The 25,806-nt window shown below is 48.0% G+C and overlaps 1 protein-coding gene across 2 annotated transcripts in view; it reads left to right on the forward strand.

Annotated features, from left to right (window-relative positions):
- SEZ6L2 (seizure related 6 homolog like 2) overlaps positions 1-25,806 on the forward strand; it is a 56,990-nt gene that overhangs the window by 10,034 nt on the left and 21,150 nt on the right. For both annotated transcript variants that reach the window (XR_011364472.1, XM_069982266.1), the window contains exons 3-9: positions 20,281-20,532; positions 20,615-20,748; positions 21,004-21,196; positions 22,207-22,392; positions 23,020-23,188; positions 24,542-24,705; positions 25,420-25,614. Coding sequence is in view for 1 of the 2 variants with exons in the window: in XM_069982266.1 (XP_069838367.1) it covers positions 20,281-20,532; positions 20,615-20,748; positions 21,004-21,196; positions 22,207-22,392; positions 23,020-23,188; positions 24,542-24,705; positions 25,420-25,614 (1,293 nt within the window). In the remaining variant the exon portion in view is untranslated. The remainder of the gene's footprint in view (positions 1-20,280; positions 20,533-20,614; positions 20,749-21,003; positions 21,197-22,206; positions 22,393-23,019; positions 23,189-24,541; positions 24,706-25,419; positions 25,615-25,806) is intronic.

The following is a 25,806-nucleotide window of genomic DNA, read 5'->3' on the forward strand; positions in this document are numbered from 1 at the left end:
TGTCCCGGCTGTGTGTTTCCTCCTTAGTTGTCCCGGCTGTGGGTCTCCTCCTTAGTTGTCCCAGCTGTGTGTTTCCTCCTTAGTTGTCCTGGCTGTGGCTCTCCTCCTTAGTTGTCCCAGCTGTGTCTCTTCTCTTTAGTTGTCCCGGCTGTGTCTCTTCTCCTTAGTTGTCCCGGCTGTGGGTCTCCTCCTTAGTTGTCCCGACTGTGTGTTTCCTCCTTAAATGTCCCGGCTGGGGTTTTCCTCCTTAGTTGTCCCGGCTGTGTCTCTTCTCCTTAGTTGTCCCTGCTCGGGGTTTCCTCCTTACTTGTCACAGCTGTGTGTTTCCTCCTTAGTTGTCCCGGCTGTGGGTTTCCTCCTTAGTCGTCCCGGCTGTGTGTTTCCTCCTCAGTTGTCCTGGCTGTGTCTCTTCTCCTTAGTTGTCCCGGCTCGGGGTTTCCCCATTACTTGTCCCAGCTGTGTGTTTTCTCCTTAGTTGTCCCGGCTGGGGGTCTCCTCCTTGGTTGTCGTGGCTGTGTCTCTTCTCCTTAGTTGTCTCGGCTGTGGGTTTCCTCCTTACTTTTCCCAGCTGTAGGTTTCCTCCTTAGTTGTCCTGGCTTTGTGTTTCCTCCTTAGTTGTTCCAGCTGTGTGTTTCCTCCTTAGTTGTCCCGGCTGGGGGTCTCCTCCTTAGTTGTCCCGGCTGTGGGTCTCCTCCTTAGTTGTCCCGGCTGTGTGTTTCCTCCTTAGTTGTCCCGGCTGTGTCTCTTCTCCGTAGTTGTCTCGGCTGTGTGTTTCCTCCTTACTTGTCGCGGCTGAGGGTTTTCCTCCTCAGTTGTACCGGCTGTGTGTTTCCTCCTTAGTTGTCCCAGCTGTGGGTTTCCCCCTTAGTTGTCCCGACTGTGGGTTTTCTCCCTAGTTGTCCCGGCTGTGTGTTTCCTCCTTAGTTGTCCCGGCTGTGGGTTTCCTCCTTAGTTGTCCCGGCTGTGTGTTTCCTCCTTAGTTGTCCTGGCTGTGTGTTTCCTCCTTAGTTGTCCCGGCTGTGGGTTTCCCCCTTAGTTGTCCCGGCTGTTTGTTTCCTCCTTAGTTGTCCCGGCTGTGGGTTTTCTCCCTAGTTGTCCCGGCTTTGGGTTTCATCCCTAGTTGTCCCGGCTGTGGGTTTTCTCCCTAGTTGTCCCGGCTTTGTGTTTCCTCCTTAGTTGTCCCGGCTGTGGGTTTCCTCCTTAGTTGTCCCGGCTGTGTGTTTCCTCCTTAGTTGTCCTGGCTGTGTGTTTCCTCCTTAGTTGTCCTGGCTGTCGGTTTCCTCCTTAGTTGTCCCGGCTGTGTGTTTCCTCCTTAGTTGTCCCAGCTGTGGGTTTTCTCCCTAGTTTTCCCGGCTTTGGGTTTCCTCCCTAGTTGTCCCGGCTGTGGGTTTCCTCCTTAGTTGTCCCGGCTGTGTGTTTCCTCCTTAGTTGTCCCAGCTGTGGGTTTCCCCCTTAGTTGTCCCGGCTGTGGGTTTCCCCCTTAGTTGTCCCGGCTGTGTGTTCCCTCCTTAGTTGTCCCGGCTGTGTGTTTCCTCCTTAGTTGTCCCGGCTGTGTGTTTCCTCCTTAGTTGTCCTGGCTGTGTGTTTCCTCCTTAGTTGTCCCAGCTGTGGGTTTCCCCCTTAGTTGTCCCGACTGTGGGTTTTCTCCCTAGTTGTCCCGGCTGTGTGTTTCCTCCTTAGTTGTCCCGGCTGTGGGTTTCCTCCTTAGTTGTCCCGGCTGTGTGTTTCCTCCTTAGTTGTCCTGGCTGTGTGTTTCCTCCTTAGTTGTCCCGGCTGTGGGTTTCCCCCTTAGTTGTCCCGCTGTGGGTTTCCCCCTTAGTTGTCCCTGCTGGGGGTTTCCTCCTTAGTTGTCCCGGCTGTGGGTTTTCTCCCTAGTTGTCCCGGCTTTGGGTTTCCTCCCTAGTTGTCCCGGCTGTGGGTTTTCTCCCTAGTTGTCCCGGCTTTGTGTTTCCTCCTTAGTTGTCCCGGCTGTGGGTTTTCTCCTTAGTTGTCCCGGCTGTGTGTTTCCTCCTAAGTTGTCCTGGCTGTGTGTTTTCTCCTTAGTTGTCCTGGCTGTCGGTTTCCTCCTTAGTTGTCCCGGCTGTGGGTTTCCTCCTTAGTTGTCCCGGCTGTGGGTTTTCTCCCTAGTTGTCCCGGCTTTGGGTTTCCTCCCTAGTTGTCCCAGCTGTGGGTTTCCTCCTTAGTTGTCCCGGCTGTGTGTTTCCTCCTTAGTTGTCCCGGCTGTGTGTTTCCTCCTTACTTGTCCCGGCTGTTTGTTTCCTCCTTAGTTGTCCCGGCTGTGTGTTTCCTCCTTAGTTGTCCCGGCTGTGTGTTTCCTCCTTAGTTGTCCCGGCTGTGTCTCTTCTCCTTAATTGTCCCAGCTTTGGGTTTCCTCTTCAGTTGTACCGGCTGTGGGTTTCCTTCTTAGTTGTCCGGGCTGTGTGTCTCCTCCTTAGTTGTCCTGGCTGTGTGTCTCCTCCTTAGTCGTCCCGGCTGTAGGTTTCCTCCTTAGTTGTCCCGGCTGTGGGTTTTCTCCTTAGTTGTCCCGGCTGGGGGTTTCCTCCTTAGTTGTCCCGGCTGTGGGTTTCCTCCTTAGTTGTCCCAGCTGGGGGTTTCCTTCTTAGTTGTCCCAGCTGTGGGTTTCCCCCTTAGTTGTCCCGGCTGTGTGTTTCCTCCTTAGTTGTCCCGGCTGTGTGTTCCCTCCTTAGTTGTCCCGGCTGTGTGTTTCCTCCTTAGTTGTCCTGGCTGTGGGTTTTCTCCCTAGTTGTCCCGGCTGTGGGTTTCCTCCTTAGTTGTCCCGGCTGTGGGTTTCCCCCTTGGTTGTCCCGGCTGTGTGTTTTCTCCTTAGTTGTCCCGGCTGTGTGTTTCCTTTTTAGTTGTCCCGGCTGTGTGTTTCCTCCTTAGTTGTCCCGGCTGTGTGTTTCCTCCTTAGTTGTCCCGGCTGTGTGTTTCCTCCTTAGTTGTCCGGGCTGTGTGTTTCCTCCTTAGTTGTCCCGGCTGTGTGTTTCCTTTTTAGTTGTCCCGGCTGTGTGTTTCGTCCTTAGGTGTCCCGGCTGTGTGTTTCCTCCTTAGTTGTCCCGGCTGTGGGTTTCCTTTTTAGTTGTCCCGGCTGTGTGTTTCCTCCTTAGGTGTCCCGGCTGTGTGTTTCCCCCTTGGTTGTCCCGGCTGTGGGTTTTCTCCCTAGTTGTCCCGGCTGTGTCTCTTCTCTTTAGTTGTCCCGGCTGTGTGTTTCCTCCTTAGTTGTCCTGGCTGTGGGTTTCTTCCTTAGTTGTCCCGGCTGGGGGTTTCCTCCTTAGGTGTCCCGGCTGTGTGTTTCCTCCTTAGTTGTCCCGGCTGGGGGTTTCCTCCTTAGTTGTTCCGGCTGTGTGTTTCCTCCTTAGTTGTCCCGGCTGTGGGTTTCCTCCTTAGTTGTCCCGGCTGTAGGTCTCCTCCTTAGTTGTCCCGGCTGTGGCTTTCCTCCTTAGTTGTCCCGGCTGTGTGTTTCCTCCTTAGTTGTTCCGGCTGTGGGTTTCCTCCTTAGTTGTCCCGGCTGTGGGTTTCCCCCTTGGTTGTCCCGGCTGTGGGTTTTCTCCTCAGTTGTCCCGGCTGTGGGTTTCCCCCTTGGTTGTCCCGGCTGTGGGTTTTCTCCTCAGTTGTCCTGGCTGTGGGTTTCCTTTTTAGTTGTCCCGGCTGTGTGTTTCCTTCTTAGTTGTCCCGGCTATGTGTTTCAGGTCATTGTTAGCTGGAAGACCCGGTCACCACCCATCTTTAATGCTTTTTCTGAGGGAGGGAGGGATGGACAGTCATCTTGTGTTTCTTCCATGTTCTAAAAATTGTGCCAGTGTTTGCCTTTTCACCAAGCTGCTTGCCTATTGTCCTGAAGCCCATCCCAGCATTGTGCAGGTCTACCATTTTATCCCTGGTGTCCTCTTTGGTGTTGGCCATGGTGGAGAGGTTGGAGTGTGATTGAGTGTGTGGACAGGGGGTTATTATACAGGTAATGAAGTCACATAGCTGCAGGTAATCCAGGTAATGAGGCCATAGAAGGAGGTGCAAAATCAGCAGCGTATCAGAGACTTATATTTCCCACTGTGTCATATGCTGTATGTTATATGGCTGTGTATATGTATGTGAATATGTGTATGTGTGTATATATATATATATATATATATATATATATATATATATATACAGTGGTACCTTGGTTTAAGAGTAACTTGGTTTAAGAGCGTTTTGGTTTAAGAGCTCACAGTTTTTCAAAATTGTGACTTGGTTTAAGAGCATTGCTTTGGTTTAAGAGCTCCCTGTACTGGGTTGGAGCGCGAGTGGAGGAGGGGCATGGTCTGCATAGCGGGGTCTACAGCACTGTACTCTGACCCAGGAAGTCTTACCTCACCTTCCAAATCATGGTAGATCCACTTCAGGCTGGGGCTTACATCAGGGGACAGGACTGTGGGGGTAATCTCTCCATAGCTGTAACCCCTCTCTCCCGGGACAGAGAGCGCTGCATGTATGTGCCCACATCTCCCTGCTCATTCCTTCATGCTCCCTGCAGTCTCTGTCAGCCCTTGTGTTTCCCATCCTCTCCATTACTGTACAGTAACTTATAATATCACAGATTCTGCTGTTTCTGAATGTTTGTTTCATCTGTTTTACATGTTATTCAGAATAATAAATCATTATTTTTGGGGTGTGGAACCAATTGTCTGCATATCAGTGATTTCTTATGGGAAAATTTGCTTTGGTTTAAGAGTGGATTTGGATTACAAGCACGGCCCTGGAACGAATTATGCTCGTAATCCAAGGCACCAGTGTATATATATATATATATATATATATATATATATATATATACCAGGGCCGGCTCCAGGTTTTTGTGGTCCCTTGGGCGACAGAACCTCGGTGGGCCCCTTTGAGGAACAAATCATGGAGATACAGGCGAGGAAAGATTTGCAGCTGCTGCATATTTTTCTCCTCCCGTATCTCCTGATCTCTGCGGGTTTCACATTGCAGAAGCTATATACAGGAGAAAACTAGAAGCACCAGTATGTCCATGTTGTGTATATCACAGACAGGAGCTGTATAATGGAGAACTAGAAGCCCCAGCATGCCCATGTTAAATACACATAGCAGGAGCTGTATACAGGAGAACTAGAGGTCCTAGTTCTCCTGTATACAGCTCCTGCAGTGATATATACAACACATGGACATGCTGAGACCTATAGTTCTCTTGTATACAGCTCCTGTCTGTGATATATATAACACATGGACATGCTGAGACCTATAGTTCTCTTGTATACAGCTCCTGTCTGTGATATATATAACACATGGACATGCTGAGACCTATAGTTCTCCTATATACAGATACAGCTCATGTCTGTGATATATATAACACATGGACATGCTGAGACCTATAGTTCTCTTGTATACAGCTCCTGTCTGTGATATATATAACACATGGACATGCTGAGACCTATAGTTCTCCTATATACAGATACAGCTCCTGACTGTGATATATATAACACATGGACATGCTGAGACCTATAGTTCTCCTATATACAGCTCCTGTCTGTGATATATATAACACATGGACATGCTGAGACCTATAGTTCTCCTATATACAGCTCCTGTAGTGATAGATAGATAGATAGATAGATAGATAGATAGATAGATTAGATATTTCTATCTATCACTGCAGGAGCTGTATATAAGAGAACTATAGGTCTCAGCATGTCCATATGTTATATATATCACAGACAGGAGCTGTATATAGGAGAACTAGAAGCGCCAGCATGTCCATGTGTTATATATATCACTGCATGAGCTGTATACAGGAGAACTAAAAGCGCTATATACAGCTCTGTATACAGCTCCTGCAGTGATATATATGACACATAGACATGCTGGGGCTTCCAGTTCTCCTATATACAGCTCCTGCTGTGATTGATAGATAGATAGATCGATATTCCCCCACACACACTTTCACCGATCACATGACCAGTGACCTCATGAAAGGTCCTTCATCCCCCATAGCTGCAGCAGCTACTCGGCAGCTGCAGGGAAGTTTTGTAGAGAGTGCCCGGGACTCCAAGTATGTATGGGCACCCCCTAGCTGTGCTATGCGGGCCTCTAGGGGCCCAGTCCCCTCTGTTAATACACTTTTTTTTTCTGACAGAAAAAAAGTGTAGCATCAGACTGGACTGGGCAAAGCCAAGTCAATGGTGCTCATAGTGTGACATACTAAACAAGCCACACTTTCATATAGGAGAGGACAGGTGTATGTCATAAAACACTAGGCACACAGCTTATAAGTTCAAGAGTATATAAAAATAAAATATAAGCTGTGTGCCTATAAGCTTGTGTCCCGGCTGTGTGTTCCCTCCTTAGTTGTCCCGGCTGTGTGTTCCCTCCTTAGTTGTCCCGGCTGTGTGTTCCCTCCTTAGTTGTCCCGGCTGTGTGTTTCCTCCTTAGCTATCCGGGCTGTGGGTTTCCTCCTTAGTTGTCCCGGCTGTGTGTTTCCTCCTTAGCTATCCCGGCTGTGGGTTTCCTCCTTAGTTGTCCCGGCTGTGGGTTCCCTCCTTAGTTGTCCCGGCTGTGGGTTCCCTCCTTAGCTATCCCGGCTGTGTGTTTCCTCCTTAGTTGTCCCGGCTGTGGGTTTCCTTTTTAGTTGTCCCGGCTGTGTGTTTCCTCCTTAGTTGTCCCGGCTGTGTGTTTCCTCCTTAGTTGTCCCGGCTGTGGGTTTCCTCCTTAGTTGTCCCGGCTGTGTGTTTCCCCCTTGGTTGTCCCGGCTGTGGGTTTTCTCCCTAGTTGTCCCGGCTGTGTCTCTTCTCCTTAGTTGTCCCGGCTGTGGGTTTCCTTTTTAGTTGTCCCGGCTGTGTGTTTCCTCCTTAGTTGTCCCGGCTGTGGGTTTCCTTTTTAGTTGTCCCAGCTGTGTGTTTCCCCCTTGGTTGTCCCGGCTGTGGGTTTTCTCCCTAGTTGTCCCGGCTGTGTCTCTTCTCCTTAGTTGTCCCGGCTGTGTGTTTCCTCTGCATGAGCTGTATACAGGAGAACTAAAAGCGCTATATACAGCTCTGTATACAGCTCCTGCAGTGATATATATGACACATAGACATGCTGGGGCTTCCAGTTCTCCTATATACAGCTCCTGCTGTGATTGATAGATAGATAGATCGATATTCCCCCCCACACACTTTCACCGATCACATGACCAGTGACCTCATGAAAGGTCCTTCATCCCCCATAGCTGCAGCAGCTACTCGGCAGCTGCAGGGAAGTTTTGTAGAGAGTGCCCGGGACTCCAAGTATGTATGGGCACCCCCTAGCTGTGCTATGCGGGCCTCTAGGGGCCCAGTCCCCTCTGTTAATACACTTTTTTTTTCTGACAGAAAAAAAGTGTAGCATCAGACTGGACTGGGCAAAGCCAAGTCAATGGTGCTCATAGTGTGACATACTAAACAAGCAACACTTTCATATAGGAGAGGACAGGTGTATGTCATAAAACACTAGGCACACAGCTTATAAGTTCAAGAGTATATAAAAATAAAATATAAGCTGTGTGCCTAGCGTTTTATGACATACACCTGTCCTCTCCTATATGAAAGTGTTATCAGGGTTATACAGTTACTATACATTATACACCACATGCTGATTGCTATACTGTACAGTAACTTATATATCACATATCCAGCTGCTGTGTTATCAGGGTTATACAGTTACTATACATTATACACCACATGCTGCTATACTGTACAGTAACTTATATATCACATATCCAGCTGCAGTGTTATCAGGGTTATACAGTTACTATACATTATACACCACATGCTGCTATACTGTACAGTAACTTATATATCACATATCCAGCTGCAGTGTTATCAGGGTTATACAGTTACTATACATTATATACCACATGCTGCTATACTGTACAGTAACTTATATATCACATATCCAGCTCCTGTGTTATCAGGGTTATACAGTTACTATACATTATACACCACATGCTGATTTCTATACTGTACAGTAACTTATATATCACATATCCAGCTGCTGTGTTATCAGGGTTATACAGTTACTATACATTATACACCACATGCTGCTATACTGTACTGTAACATATATTACATATCCAGCTGCTGTGTTATCAGGGTTATACAGTTACTATACATTATACACCACATGCTGCTATATTGTACAGTAACTTATATATAACATATCCAGCTGCTGTGTTATCAGGGTTATACAGTTACTATACATTATATACCACATGCTGCTATACTGTACAGTAACTTATATATAACATATCCAGCTGCTGTGTTATCAGTTTTATACAGTTGCTATACATTATACACCACATGCTGATTGCTATACTGTACAGTAACTTATATATCACATATCCAGCTGCTGTGTTATCAGGGTTATACAGTTACTATACATTATATACCACATGTTGATTGCTATACTGTACAGTAACTTATATATCACATATCCAGCTGCTGTGTTATCAGGGTTATACAGTTACTATACATTATATACCACATGATGATTGCTATGTTGTACAGTAACTTATATATCACATATCCAGCTACTGAGTTATCAGGGTTATACAGTTACTATACCTTATATACCACATGCTGATTGCTATACTGTACAGTAACTTATATATCACATATCCAGCTGCTGAGCTATCGGGGGTTATAGTTACTATACATTATATACCACATGCTGATTGCTGTACTGTACAGTAACTTATATATCACATATCCAGCTGCTGTGTTATCAGGGTTATACAGTTACTATACATTATATACCACATGCTGCTATACTGTACAGTAACTTATATATCACATATCCAGCTGCTGAGCTATCGGGGGTTATAGTTACTATACATTATATACCACATGCTGATTGCTATACTGTACAGTAACTCAGTAGTGGATTATAATAGGGGCGTTTTGGGCGCAGCCCGCGGCCCTGAGCTCCTGGTGGGCCCATGACCACCCAAAAAGACTTATACTTTCAGTGGTGTACTGTCTCCTGGCTACACTTCCGCCATGATTTCCAAAAAATCACAGTTTTTTAATGGCAATTTTGCACAAATCAGGACATCATGACATTATCTATACTGTACTATAATCGCAAGGCTAGTGCTGCCATAGTTACAGTGGAGTGGGGTGGGGTGGGGCCCAGGCTTTGTGAACAGCCCGGGGCCTATGGTAAAGTTAATCCGCCCCTGCAGTAACTTATATATCACATATCCAGCTGCTGTTCTATCAGGGTTATATAGTTACTATACATTATATACCACATTCTGATTGCTATACTGTACAGTAACTTATATATCACATATCCAGCTGCTGTGTTATCAGGGTTATACAGTTACTATACATTATACACCACATGCTGGTATACTGTACAGTAACTTATATATCACATATCCAGCTGCTGTGTTATCAGGGTTATACAGTTACTATATATTATACACCACATGCTGCTATACTGTACAGTAACTTATATATCACATATCCAGCTGCTGTGTTATCAGGGATATACAGTTACTATACATTATACACCACATGCTGATTGCTATACTGTACAGTAACTTATATATCACATATCCAGCTTCTGTGTTATCAGGGTTATACAGTTACTATACATTATATATCACATGCTGATTGCTATACTGTACAGTAACTTATATATCACATATCCAGCTGCTGTGTTATCAAGGTTATACAGTTACTATACATTATATACCACCAGTGGCGGTCTTTGGCACCAAGCACCCCAAGCGATCGCTTGGGGCCCCCAACATCCAGGGGGGCCCCCACGCTCCGCTCTTGTGCTCAAGACTGCTGGACAGGGCCGCTGCCCCGCTCGCTGCTGCCATCTAAACTGTAACTATGAGCACTCTTAATGAGCGCTCATAGTTACATGCAGCAGCACTGACAGGGCGGGAGACATTGGCCCCCTTCCTGTCAGTCACTCTTGTGGCCGCAGGAAGGGTTTTCCCTGCGGTCACAAGTGGCAGCTTTGTCCTTGTGGTGCCGGCGCTCTGGTGACATCACTGGAGCATCGGCACCAGGACAAGGGGAGTGCGGCCTCTTGTGATCGCAGGGAAAACCCTTCCTGCGGCCACAAGAGTGAAGAGAAGAGGAGACGCCCGAACCCAGGTGAGTATAAGTGTTTGTTTTATTGTGTTATATACTATATGGGAGGGGGAGCACACAGGGGTCTGTTTAACTAGGGGAACTCACATCGGGGGTCCATATAAATGGGGGGAGAACACAGTTGGGCTATATAACAGGGGGAGCACACAGGGGGGCTATAGACTACTGGGGCTTCATAGAGGAGTCTATATACTACTGGGGGCAGCACACAGGGGGTCTATATACTTGGGGCAGCAGAATGGGGTCTATATACAACTTGGAGAGCACACAGGAGGTCTATATCCAAGTGGGGGAGCACACAGGGGGGCTATATACTACTGGGGGAGCACACAGGGGTCTATATACTACTGGTGGGGCACACAGGGAGTCTATATACTACTGGGGGAACATACAGGGGGTCTATATACTACTTGTGAGGCACACAGGTGGTCTATATAACTGGGGGAGCACACAGGGGTCTGCATACTACTGGGGCAGCACACAAGGGGTCTATATAATACTGGTGGGGCACACAGGGGGTCTATATACTACTGGGGGAACCACACAGGGGGTTTATATACTACTGGAGGAGCACACAGGGGTCTATATCCAAGTGGGGGAGCACACAGGGGGGGCTACATACCCCTGAGGGAGCACACAGGGGGCCTATATACTAGTGGGGGAGCACACAGGGGGTATATACAACTGGGGGCAGCACACAGGGGGTCTATATACAACTGGGGCAGCACACAGGAGGTCTATATACTTCTGGGGGAAGCAAACAAGGGGTATATACTACTGGGGGCAGGACACAAGGAGTATATATTACTGGCAGTAGCGCACAAGGGGTATATACTACTGGGGGCAACACACAGCGGTCTATTGTTTTGGAACGCGTGTCGAGGGGGGGGCCCCAGACATAACTTCGCTTGGGGCCCCAGAAATGCCAAGACCGCCCCTGTATACCACATGCTGCTATACTGTACAGTAACTTATATATCACAAATCCAGCTGCTGTGTTATCAGGGTTATACAGTTACTATACATTATATACCACATGCTGCTATACTGTACAGTAACTTAAATATCACATATCCAGCTGCTGTGTTATCAGGGTTATACAGTTACTATACATTATTCACCACATGCTGATTGCTATACTGTACAGTAACTTATATATCACATATCCAGCTGTTGTGTTATCAGGGTTATACAGTTACTATACATTATACACCACATGCTGATTGCTATACTGTACAGTAACTTATATATCACATATCCAGCTGCTGCTGTGTTATCAGGTTTATACAGTTACTGTACATTATATATCACAGGCTGCTATACTGTACAGTAACTTATATATCACATATCCAGCTGCTGCTGTGTTATCAGGGTTATACAGTTACTATACATTATATACCACATGCTGATTGCTATACTGTACAGTAACTTATATATCACATATCCAGCTGCTGTGTTATCAGGGTTATACAGTTACTATACATTATACACCACATGCTGCTATACTGTACAGTAACTTATATATCACATATCCAGCTGCTGTGTTATCAGGGTTATACAGTTACTATACATTGTACACCACATGCTGCTATACTGTACAGTAACTTATATATCACATATCCAGCTGCTGTGTTATCAGGGTTATACAGTTACTATACATTATATACCACATGCTGATTTCTATACTGTACAGTAACTTATATATTACATAGCCAGCTGCTGCTGTGTTATCAGGGTTATACAGTTACTATACGTTATATACTGCTATACTGTACAGTAATATGACATATCCAGCTGCTTATAAATGTTTGTTTCATTTGTTTTACATGTTATTCAGAATAATAAATCATTATTTTTGGGGTGTGGAACAACAAGCGCTGTCCCGGAATTATGCTCCTAATCCAAGGCCCCACTGTATATACATACATTACCTGCTTGGCGCCATAGCTGCATGTGAGGCTTCCGGCTCAGGTCCCACTTAGCCAATCAGTGCTACCGTGCACTGATTGGCTGAGCAGGACCAATAGGAGCCGTGGTGCTGAGCAGGTGATGTATGCTCTCGGCGGCAGGTAGTTAACTCACATACTCACAGCTAAACTTTTTTTTTCCAAATAGTTGTATTTAAAATGGCCGTATTGTGACTCTTATAGCGCTTTTATTTTTTCACCTACGGGGCTGTATGGGGCGTTATTTTGCGCTATCATCTCTAGTTTCTATTAGTAACATTTTTTCTAGATCAAACATATTGGTCGCTTTGGGGCATTTTTAAAAACATTTTGTCCTTTTTTTAAAAAAATAAATAAAAACATTTTTAGTCCCCCCCCCCGGGACTACCACATATATACATTGGATTGTATACACAGATCCCTGCTGAGGGATCAGTGTTATCTGTGATCTTCTGATAGAGCCTGCCTGTGGCCATAGCATAGAAGGGATCAGTGTTATCTGTGATCTTCTGATAGAGCCTGCCTGTGGCCATAGCATAGAAGGGATCAGTGTTATCTGTGATCTTCTGATAGAGCCTGCCTGTGGCCATAGCCATAGCATAGCAGGGATCAGTGTTATCTGTGATCCTCTGATAGAGCCTGTCTCTGGCCATAGCATAGCAGGGATCAGTGTTACCTGTGATCTTCTGATAGAGCCTGCCTGTGGCCATAGCATAGCAGGGATCAGTGTTATCTGTGATCTTCTGATAGAGCCTGCCTGTGGCCATAGCATAGAAGGGATCAGTGTTATCTGTGATCTTCTCATAGAGCCTGCCTGTGGCCATAGCCATAGCATAGCAGGGATCAGTGTTATCTGTGATCCTCTGATAGAGCCTGTCTCTGGCCATAGCATAGCAGGGATCAGTGTTACCTGTGATCTTCTGATAGAGCCTGCCTGTGGCCATAGCATAGCAGGGATCAGTGTTATCTGTGATCCTCTGATAGAGCCTGCCTGTGGCCATAGCATAACAGGGATCAGTGTTATCTGTGATCCTCTGATAGAGCCTGCCTGTGGCCATAGCATAGCAGGGATCAGTGTTATCTGTGATCCTCTGATAGAGCCTGCCTGTGGCCATAGCATAGCAGGGATCAGTGTTATCTGTGATCTTCTGATAGACCCTAGCACGGAGGAAGGTAAGAGACCTCAGCGTGTCTGCGAGGGTCCCGATCGGTAAGTGACCGGAGATGCTCCGGTCACTTCCCCTTAAACGGGCCGTGATCACAGTGTTTAATGGCGGAAGGCCACGTGATCGCGGCAGCCCGCCATTGAGGGTGAGGGCCTGGCTGCATATAGCAGCCGGTCCTCACCGGCTATGGAGTGAGCTCAGTTCGTGAGCCCACTCCATAGCCCCGTACCCCGGCGGTGCGTACGCCTAGACTGCAAAGAAGTAAATGTACGCCCCGTGTCGTTAAGGGGTTAAAAATCTCCAGTCCTCCAGTACTTATCAGCTGCTGTATGCCCTGCAAGAAGTGGTGTATTCTCTCCAGTCTGACACAGTGCTCTTTGCTGCCACCTCTGTTCATGTCAGGAACTGTCCAGAGCAGGAGAGGTTTTCTATGGGGATTTGCTGCTCCTCTGGACAGTTCCTGACATGGACAGAGGTGGCAGCAGAGAGCACAGTGTCAGATTGGAGAGAATACACCACTTCCTGCAGGACATACAGCAGCTGATAAGTACTGAAAAACGGGAGGTTTTAATAGAAGTAAATTACAAATCTGTATAACTTTCTCACACCTGTTGATTTGAAAGAAACTTAATTTAATTCAATTTAAGTCTACTCTGAAAATCACCTGTCTGCCAGTTGAGGCAGCTCTGGATGTGACTATAGTAGAGGAATGGTGAATGCAGCTCTGGATGTGACTATAGTAGAGGAATGGTGAATGCAGCTCTGGATGTGACTGGAGTAGAGGAATTGTGGATGCAGCTCTGGATGTGACTGGAGTAGAGGAATTGTGAATGCAGCTCTGGATGTGACTGGAGTAGAGGAATTGTGGATGCAGCTCTGGATGTGACTGGAGTAGAGGACTTGTGAATGCAGCTCTGGGTGTGACTGGAGTAGAGGAATTGTGGATGCAGCTCTGGATGTGACTGGAGTAGAGGAATTGTGGATGCAGCTCTGAATGTGACTGGAGTAGAGGACCTGTGAATGCAGCTCTGGGTGTGACTGGAGTAGAGGACTTGTGAATGCAGCTCTGGGTGTGACTAGGGGATGAGAGTCTGTGTCACAATTTGTGATATTTTACTATGTGACTAAAGGAATTTGGACGTCTCTGGTGAGGGGTCTGCTATCTGCCACCATGGCGTCTCTGGTAAATTGGTCTGCCATCTGCCACTATGGTGTCTCTGGTGAGTGGTCTGCCATCTGCCACCATGGCGTCTGGTGAGTGGTCTGCTATCTGCCACCATGGCGTCTGGTGAGTGGTCTGCCATCTGCCACAATGGCGTCTGGTGAGTGGTCTGCCATCTGCCACCATGGCGTCTGGTGAGTGGTCTGCCATCTGCCACCATGGCGTCTGGTGAGTGGTCTGCCATCTGCCACCATGGCGTCTGGTGAGTGGTCTGCCATATGCCACCATGGCGTCTGGTGAGTGGTCTGCCCTCTGCCACCATGGCATCTCTGGTGAGTGGTCTGCCATCTGCCACCATGGCGTCTGGTGAGTGTTCTGCTATCTGCCACCATGGCGTCTGGTGAGTGTTCTGCTATCTGCCACCATGGCGTCTGGTGAGTGGTCTGCTATCTGCCACCATGGCATCTCTGGTGAGTGGTCTGCCATCTGCCACCATGGCATCTCTGGTGAGTGGTCTGCCATCTGCCACCATGGCGTCTGGTGAGTGGTCTGCTATCTGCCACCATGGCATCTCTGGTGAGTGATCTGCCATCTGCCACCATGGCGTCTGGTGAGTGGTCTGCCATCTGCCACCATGGCATCTCTGGTGAGTGGTCTGCCATCTGCCACCATGGCATCTCTGGTGAGTGATCTGCCATCTGCCACCATGGCGTCTGGTGAGTGGTCTGCTATCTGCCACCATGGCATCTCTGGTGAGTGATCTGCCATCTGCCACCATGGCGTCTGGTGAGTGGTCTGCTATCTGCCACCATGGCGTCTCTCCAGGGATTGTAGCCACATGTACCCAGACCCCGGTATGTGCTGGTGAGGAGAAGGATCAGATGATGTCACTGGTGGGAGGAGCCGTGACTTCTGGTGATGCGACAAGTGGCTGACTGACACTGATGGGGGATTCCCCAGCCTGTGCACTACAACTCCCATCATGTCTTCATGTTCTCTACAACTCCCATCATGCCCTGACAATCTGGACAGCTACTGTGTAGTGTATTACTATATGATTGTATGATCATACAGTGATGTGAGATGGGAGTACCCTTCTATAGAGGCTGCTGGTGGTAGTAGTCCTCAGGCGTCACACTGTAGCAGAATCCCTGCTGTATCCTGCAGGGTGTGATTGTTCCCGGGATCGATCGCCAGTGATGAAGATCCCTATCTGAGGTGGTCACGTAATTAGAAAATCCATAGGTCAGACAGCGGGTGGTCCCGGAGGAGGGGAGGGAGGATCAGATCTGCAGCGGAGCATCAATCAGAGAGTGGGGGAAGGGAGGACTGCTACGTCATACACCACAGCTACACCGTCATACACCACAGCTACACCACCATACACCACAGCTACACCGTCATACACCTACACCGTCATACACCACAGCTACACTGCCATACCCCACAGCTACACCGCCATACACCACAGCTACACCGTCATACACCACAGCTACACCGTCATACACCACAGCTACACCGTCATACGCCACAGCTACACTGTCATACACCACAGCTACACCGTCATACACCTAAACCGTCATACACCACAGCTACACCGCCGTACACCACAGCTACACCGTCATACACCTAAACCGCCATACACCTACACCGTCATACACCACAGCTACACCATCATACATCACAGCTACACCGTCATACACCACAGCTACACCACCATACACCACAGCTACACCGTCATACACCTACACCGTCATACACCACAGCTACACCGCCGTACACCACCATACACCACAGCTACACCACCATACACCACAGCTACACCGTCATACACCACAGCTACACCGCCGTACACCACAGCTACACCACCATACACCACAGCTACACCACCATACACCACAGCTACACCACCATACACCACAGCTACACCATCATACACCACAGCTACACCGTCATACACCACAGCTACACCACCATACACCACAGCTACACCACCATACACCACAGCTACACCATCATACACCACAGCTACACCGTCATACACCACAGCTACACCGTCATACACCACAGCTACACCGTCATACACCACAGCTACACCGCCATACACCTACACCGTCATACACCACAGCTACACCGTTATACACCACAGCTACAGCACCATACACCACAGCTACACCGTCATACACCACAGCTACACCGTCATACACCACAGCTACACCACCATACACCACAGCTACACCATCATACACCACAGCTACACCGCCATACACCACAGCTACACCGCCATACACCACAGCTACACCATCATACATCACAGCTACACCACCATACACCACAGCTACACCGCCATACACCTACACCGCCATACACCACAGCTACACCATCATACATCACAGCTACACCACCATACACCACAGCTACACCGTCATACACCACAGCTACACCGCCATACACCACAGCTACACCGCCATACACCACAGCTACACCACCATACACCATAGCTACACCATTATACACCACAGCTACACCGTCATACACCACAGCTACACCGCCATACACCACAGCTACACGGTCATACACCACAGCTACACCGCCATACACCTACACCGTCATACACCACAGCTACACCGTTATACACCACAGCTACAGCACCATACACCACAGCTACACCGTCATACACCACAGCTACACCGTCATACACCACAGCTACACCATCATACACCACAGCTACACCGTCATACACCACAGCTACACCGTCACACACCACAGCTACACCGTCATACACCACAGCTACACCGTCATACACCACAGCTACACCGCCATACACCACAGCTACACCGTCATACACCACAGCTACACCGTTATACACCACAGCTACAGCACCATACACCACAGCTACACCGTCATACACCACAGCTACACCGTCATACACCACAGCTACACCACCATACACCACAGCTACACCATCATACACCACAGCTACACCGCCATACACCACAGCTACACCGTCTTACACCACAGCTACACCGCCATACACCTACACCGTCATACACCTACACCGCCATACACCACAGCTACACCATCATACATCACAGCTACACCACCATACACCACAGCTACACCGCCATACACCTACACCGCCATACACCACAGCTACACCATCATACATCACAGCTACACCACCATACACCACAGCTACACCGTCATACACCACAGCTACACCGTCATACACCACAGCTACACCGCCATACACCACAGCTACACCGCCATACACCACAGCTACACCACCATACACCACAGCTACACCATCATACACCACAGCTACACCGTCATACACCACAGCTACACCGCCATACACCACAGCTACACGGTCATACACCACAGCTACACCGCCATACACCTACACCGTCATACACCACAGCTACACCGTTATACACCACAGCTACAGCACCATACACCACAGCTACACCGTCATACACCACAGCTACACCGTCATACACCACAGCTACACCACCATACACCACAGCTACACCGTCATACACCACAGCTACACCGTCATACACCACAGCTACACCGCCATACACCACAGCTACACCGTCTTACACCACAGCTACACCGCCATACACCTACACCGTCATACACCACAGCTACACCATCATACATCACAGCTACACCGTCATACACCACAGCTACACCACCATACACCACAGCTACACCGTCATACACCTACACCGTCATACACCACAGCTACACCGCCGTACACCACCATACACCACAGCTACACCACCATACACCACAGCTACACCGTCATACACCACAGCTACACCGCCATACACCACAGCTACACCGTCATACACCTACACCGTCATACACCACAGCTACACCGTCATACACCACAGCTACACTGCCATACACCATAGCTACACCGTCATACACCACAGCTACACCACCATACACCACAGCTATACCGTCATACACCACAGCTACACCGCCATACACCTACACCGTCATACACCACAGCTACACCATCATACATCACAGCTACACCGTCATACACCACAGCTACAGCACCATACACCACAGCTACACCGTCATACACCTACACCGTCATACACCACAGCTACACCGCCATACACCACAGCTACAGCACCATACACCACAGCTACACCGTCATACACCTACACCGTCATACACCACAGCTACACCATCATACACCACAGCTACACCACCATACACCACAGCTACACCGTCATACACCACAGCTACACCGTCATACACCACAGCTACACCACCATACACCACAGCTACACCGTCATACACCACAGCTACACCGTCATACACCACAGCTACACCACCATACACCACAGCTACACCGTCATACACCACAGCTACACCGTCATACACCACAGCTACACTGCCATACACCACAGCTACACCGTCATACACCACAGCTACACCGCCATACACCACAGCTACACCGCCATACACCACAGCTACACCACCATACACCACAGCTACACCGTCATACACCTACACCATCATACACCACAGCTACACCATCATACATCACAGCTACACCGTCATACACCACAGCTACACCGTCATACACCACAGCTACACCTTCATACACCACAGCTACACCGTCATACACCACAGCTACACCTTCATACACCTGCTTATACCTACACCGTCATACACCACAGCTACACCATCATACACCACAGCTACACCATCATACACCACAGCTACATTGTCATACACCTACACCATCATACACCACAGCTACACCATCATACACCACAGCTACACCGTCATACACCTACACCGCCATATACCACAGCTAAACCGTCATACACCACATCTACACTGTCATACACCACAGCTACACCATCATACACCAGCTTATACCTACACCGTCATACACCACAGCTACAATGTCATACACCACAGCTTCATCGTCATACACCTACACCGTCATACACCACAGCTACACCGTCATACACCACAGCTACACCGTCATACACCTACACCGTCATACACCACAGCTACACCACCATACACCACAGCTACACTGTCATACACTGGCTTATACCTACACTGTCATACACTGGCTTATACCTACACTGTCATACACCGGCTTATAAATACACCATCATACACAAGTGAGACTTGTATATAGGCTTTATATATCCATATTATGAGGACTCTGTATATGTTGCACTTTTCTTAGACACAGGATGGTGCAGTGGCGTAGCTACCATAGAGGCAGGGTAGGCAGTTGCTATGGGGCCCATGCAGGAGGGGGGCCCGGGGGAGAAGGTAAGGGCGAGTGTCCTTCTGCTTAACCCCTTATGTACTGCAGTGTGTAAGTGACCCAATGTTTACTTACATGCTGCAACACAAAAAAGGGTTAACAAGCAGAAGACAGAGATCTCTGCTTCACTGCATTGATAACCCCTTGACCTCTGTTTGGCTGCAGCAATCAAGTAGGAAAGGAAAATGTGCAGAGGCCAGGGGTTATCAGTGTACCAGCATATATATATGCGCAGTGCTTTAGGGGAGGGGGGCCCCTTAAAAATGTTTTCTATGGGGCCCTGTGAATCCTAGCTACGCCCCTGGGATGGTGGTAGTATTAATGTCCATGTTTATGGATTGGGGGCCCCTATAGTCTGCAAGGTCGCCTCCATTATTCTTCCTCCGGACCTGTGTATTGTGCAGCACAGAGGATAGTAGCTCAGCAGATGACAGGGTGCTGCGTGTCATTCCAGCTGAATTGTGAATGCAGCTCTGGATGTGACTGCACTATGAGACATTATTTAACTCAGGATGAGTAGAAGTAAATTCATAATCATATCCTATATGTCTCTCAATATCTTCATCAGGTACAACATCTGTCCCCACCCGGGCCGCCCCTGTGTCCCTGACCGATGACCTGGCTCCGGCAGGGGTCAGCGAGACCTCCGGGGTCCTCACCACAGCCGTTGGGGGGACCTTCTCCCTTCCTCCACCCCTCAGTACATTGACGCCTCCATCTCCAGCACCTACAGGAGGTCCAGGACCCTCTGCAGAAGGGGAAGAAGAGACCACCACCACCCTGATCACCACCACCACCGTCACCACCGTGCACAGCCCAGGTGAGGAGGATGGGGGGAGCTGCAGCTGCCTGCTGGGGGTTGGAGTTCCACACCTTTGACCTCTGTAATTCTCTGCCTTCAGTTCTCTGTAACAACAACATCTCGGAGCTGGAGGGGATCCTGGAGGCCCCCGAATACTCTGGGGGCAGCTTCTTTGGTGGCCTGGACTGTACATACAGCGTGTCTGTATATATGGGCTACGGAGTGGAAATCCGGGTGAGTGTGAGCCCCAGCTATGGGGTCTGCCCAGCAGGGTGACAACCAATATGGCCGCCATACAGCTCCCAGTTACTAGCACTGTATGGGATGGTAAGGCGGCCATATTGGTTGTCACCCAGCTGGATAGCAGTAATGGCTGAACACACGGCCATAACTGTTCTTCATCATTGTGATCAATGGCTGCGGAATCTGTTGGCGCTATACAAATAAATATTATTATTATTATTATTATTATTATTATAATGGCTCCAGGTGGAGAAGCTGAATCTGTCCAAGGAGGAGGCGCTGAGCGTGGAGGGCTTAGAGGAAGACCACCGATTCCTGCTGGCCAATGAGACACTGATGGCTGAGGGTCAGGTGATCCGCAGTCCGACCAATCACATTGCAGTACGATTCCAGACTTACCGCGCCACCAGCCCCGGAGCATTTAAATTGCGCTACCAAGGTAATGATATGCAGTATAGCGTACTCCCTGGTAGTCATAGCAACCAGCACCCTGCTGCTCATAACAGATTATTATACATAGGGGGCAGTATTATACTAGTTATATTATTGTATATAGGAGCAGTATTATACTAGTTATATTCCTGTATATAGGAGCAGTAATATAGTAGTTATATCCCCGTATATAGGAGCAGTATTATAGTAGTTATATTCCTGTATATAGGAGGCAGTATTATAGTAGTTATATCCCTATATATAGGAGCAGTATTATAGTAGTATATTCCTGTATATAGGAGCAGTATTATAGTAGTATATCCCCGTATATAGGAGCAGTATTATAGTAGTTATATTCCTGTATATAGGAGCAGTATTATAGTAGTTATATTCCTGTATATAGGGGCAGTATTATAGTAGTATATTCCTGTATATAGGAGCAGTATTATAGTAGTTATATTCCTGTATATAGGAGCAGTATTATAGTAGTTATATTCCTGTATATAGGAGCAGTATTATATTAGTTATATTCCTGTATATAGGAGCAGTATTATAGTAGTTGTATTCCTGTATATAGGAGCAGTATTATAGTAGTTATATTCTTGTATATAGGAGCAGTATTATAGTAGGTATATTCCTGTATATAGGAGCAGTATTATAGTAATTATATTCTTGTATATAGGAGCAGTATTATAGTAGCTATATTCCTGTATATAGGAGCAGTATTATAGTAGTTATATTCCTGTATATAGGAGCAGTATTATAGTAATTATATTCTTGTATATAGGGTGGAGTATGTCAGTTTTCTGTAGCTGCTATTTATTGAGTAGTGCAGAGAACCTGACAGTTCATACACGCCGCATTGTGTACAGCGGGGAATTGGGATGTGGGAGCGCAAGGGTGCGTCCACATCCCAATTCATCAGGAGTGAAGATCACCATAGTTTTATTTTTGTGGTCAATTGTAGAACATTATTCTCAGGGCCAGTGTAAAGTCATGTGTCTTTTCTTCTTTTAGCTTATGTCCTGAGCTGTGTGTTTCCCCCTCGACCGGAGAATGGAGAAGTCACTGTCACAGACCTCCATCCTGGAGGATCCGCCAACTTTCACTGTGCTCCTGGTTTCACACTGAAGGGTTCAGATTCCCTGATCTGTCTCAATATCACTCGTCCTCAGTGGAGTGGGAAGCCTCCAGTCTGCACAGGTAAAGAAAATGTACTGGGGATCACAGCTCTGGAGTATAATACAGGATCAGTAATGTAATGTATGTACACAGTGACCCCACCAGCAGAATAGTGAGTGCAGCTCTGGAGTATGATACAGCATGTAACTCAGGATCAGTACAGGATCAGTAATGTAATGTAGGTACACAGTGACCTCACAAGCAGAATAGTGAGTGCAGCTCTGGAGTATAATACAGGATGGAACTCAGGATCAGTAATGTAATGTATGTACACAGTGACCTCACCAGCAGAATAGTGAGTGCAGCTCTGCAGTATGATACAGGATGTAACTCAGGATCAGTAATGTAATGTATGTACACAGTGACCTCACCAGCAGAATAGTGAGTGCAGCTCTGGGGTATAATACAGGATGGAACTCAGGATCAGTAATGTAATGTATGTACACAGTGACCCCACCAGCAGAATAGTGAGTGCAGCTCTGGGGTATAATACAGGATGGAACTCAGGATCAGTAATGTAATGTATGTACACAGTGACCCGACCAGCAGAATAGTGAGTGCAGCTCTGGGGTATAATACAGGATGGAACTCAGGATCATTGTGGTGATGATATTGTTGGAGTGACTGGTTGTTATCTCTGTCCCTCAGCTACATGTGGGGGTGTCATACGTAATGCCACCGTTGGACGCATTGTATCCCCTGATGTCACTGCGCATCATGGAAATAACCTGAGCTGCCATTGGTTAATTGAGGCGTCTGAGGGACAGCGGCTTCACCTACACTTTGAGAGAGTCTCCCTGGATGAGGACAATGACCGGTCAGTGACAACGTCATGTCACCCCTATCCCCTCCATCTCTGTAACACACCCGTATACATAGACTCATAGCTACTACTATCCCCCAGTCTATGTGATGTCTCTCCATGTCTCCCCCAGTCTATGTGATGTCTCTCCATGTCTCCCCCAGTCTATGTGATGTCTCTCCATGTCTCCTCCAGTCTATGTGATGTCTCTCCATGTCTCCCCCAGTCTATGTGATGTCTCTCCATGTCTCCCCCAGTCTATGTGATGTCTCTCTGTCTCCCCCATTCTATGTGATGTCTCTCCATGTCTCCCCCAGTCTATGTGATGTCTCTCCATGTCTCCCCCAGTCTATGTGATGTCTCTCCATGTCTCCCCCAGTCTATGTGATGTCTCTCTGTCTCCTCCATTCTATGTGATGTCTCTCCATGTCTCCCCCAGTCTATGTGATGTCTCTCTGTCTCCTCCATTCTACGTGATGTCTCTCTAGGTCTCCTCCAGTCTATGTGATGTCTCCTCCATTCTATGCCATGTCTCTCTATGTCTCCTCCAGTCTATGTGATGTCTCTCCATGTCTCCCTCAGTCTATGTGCTGTCTCCCCCAGTCTATGTGATGTCTCTCTGTCTCCCCCAGTCTATGTGATGTCTCTCTGTCTCCTCCAGTCTGAGATGTCTCCTCCATTCTATGTGATGTCTCTCCATGTCTCCTCCATTCTATGTGATGTCTCTCCATGTCTCCTCCAGTCTATGTGATGTCTCTCCATGTCTCCCTCAGTCTATGTGCTGTCTCCCCCAGTCTATGTGATGTCTCTCTGTCTCCTCCAGTCTATGAGATGTCTCCTCCATTTTATGTGATGTCTCTCTGTCTCCTCCATTCTATGTGATGTCTCTCTGTCTCCTCCATTCTATGTGATGTCTCTCTGTCTCCTCCATTCTATGTGATGTCTCTCTGTATCCTCCATTCTATGTGATGTCTCTCCATGTCTCCCTCAGTCTATGTGCTGTCTCCCCCAGTCTATGTGATGTCTCTCTGTCTCCTCCAGTCTATGAGATGTCTCCTCCATTTTATGTGATGTCTCTCTGTCTCCTCCATTCTATGTGATGTCTCTCTGTCTCCTCCATTCTATGTGATGTCTCTCTGTCTCCTCCAGTCTATGTGATGTCTCTCCATGTCTCCCTCAGTCTATGTGCTGTCTCCCCCAGTCTATGTGATGTCTCTCTGTCTCCTCCAGTCTATGTGATGTCTCCCTCAGTCTATGTGATGTCTCTCTGTCTCCCTCAGTCTATGTGATGTCTCTCTGTATCCTCCATTCTATGTGATGTCTCTCTGTCTCCCCCAGTCTATGTGATGTCTCTCCCTGTCTCCTCAGGTTGGTCGTCCACTCTGGCAGCTCCACCTTGTCCCCCCTCATCTATGATTCGGATATAGACGACGCTCCAGAGAGGGGTCTCCTGAGTGACGCTCAGTCCCTGTACATCGAGCTGGTCTCTGAGAATCCGGCCGTCCCCCTGCTCCTCAGCCTGCGCTATGAAGGTGACTGTGCGGTACTGTGTATCTCATCTTGTAGTATCCCATTATTGTCTGCAGACACAGAGCTACTACTGTACCCTACATCTGACACTGCACATCTGAGCATGCTCTGTGCCTACACATTAAAGGGGGGGTTCAGCAAAAAAATTCTTACAAATCAAGTGGTGGCAGAAAGTGCCAGAGATTTGTAATTTACTTCTATTACAAATCTCCAGTCTTCCAGTACTTATCAGCTGATGTATGTCCTGCAGGAAGTGGTGTATTCTCTCCAGTCTGACACAGTGCTCTCTGCTGCCACCTCTGTCCATGTCAGGAACTGTCCAGTGCAGGAGAGGTTTTCTATGGGGAGAGAATAAATACTTCCTGCAGGACATACAGCAGCTGATAAGTACTTGAAGACTGGAGATTTTTTTTACAGCTGTAAATTAGAAATTTCTGGGACCAGTTGATTTTGATTTTTTTTTTTTTTGCTTAACTACTCCTCTAAGCTATATAATCACAATCATAAGTGAGTCAGCACATGGTGGTCAGCAGATCTGTGGTTCAGCCTGGAGTGTATAATACATGATGTATCTGCAGTGCAGGAGACAGGATTGATAAGGTTACAGGTAAGGGTGGCGGCACTGATGTATAGATGCCTGGGAGTCTCCATTGCCTCTTGCCCCTGTGTTGGTGGGAATAGTCCCATAGCGCCTCCTTGTGGTTGTGTCATTGCAGTCTTCTCTGAGACCCGATGTTATGAACCCTTCCTGGCTCATGGTAACTTCAGCACCACAGACCCCCTTTTCTCCCCGGGGACCCTGGTGTCGTTTTCCTGTAATGCGGGGTACATGCTGGAGCAAGGCCCCCCTGTCATCGAGTGTGTGGATCCTACCGACCCTCACTGGAATGAGAGCGAGCCTGTGTGTAAAGGTAAGAGACCACCACATCCCCCCAGAATGGCTCTGTAGCCCCCACAGAACATGACAATGAACCAATGCACACTCCCCGGGGTTCTGCTTTACATATGGAAATCCGATCTATATCTATGTTCCTGTGTACCCTGATGAAGATGGCGAAGAATTACCCTTATACTCTCCCCTGAAATTGAAAGGAGGCCTCTGC

The sequence above is a fragment of the Dendropsophus ebraccatus genome, chromosome 9 (genome assembly GCF_027789765.1).
Source record: "Dendropsophus ebraccatus isolate aDenEbr1 chromosome 9, aDenEbr1.pat, whole genome shotgun sequence".
Lineage (NCBI taxonomy): Eukaryota > Metazoa > Chordata > Amphibia > Anura > Hylidae > Dendropsophus > Dendropsophus ebraccatus.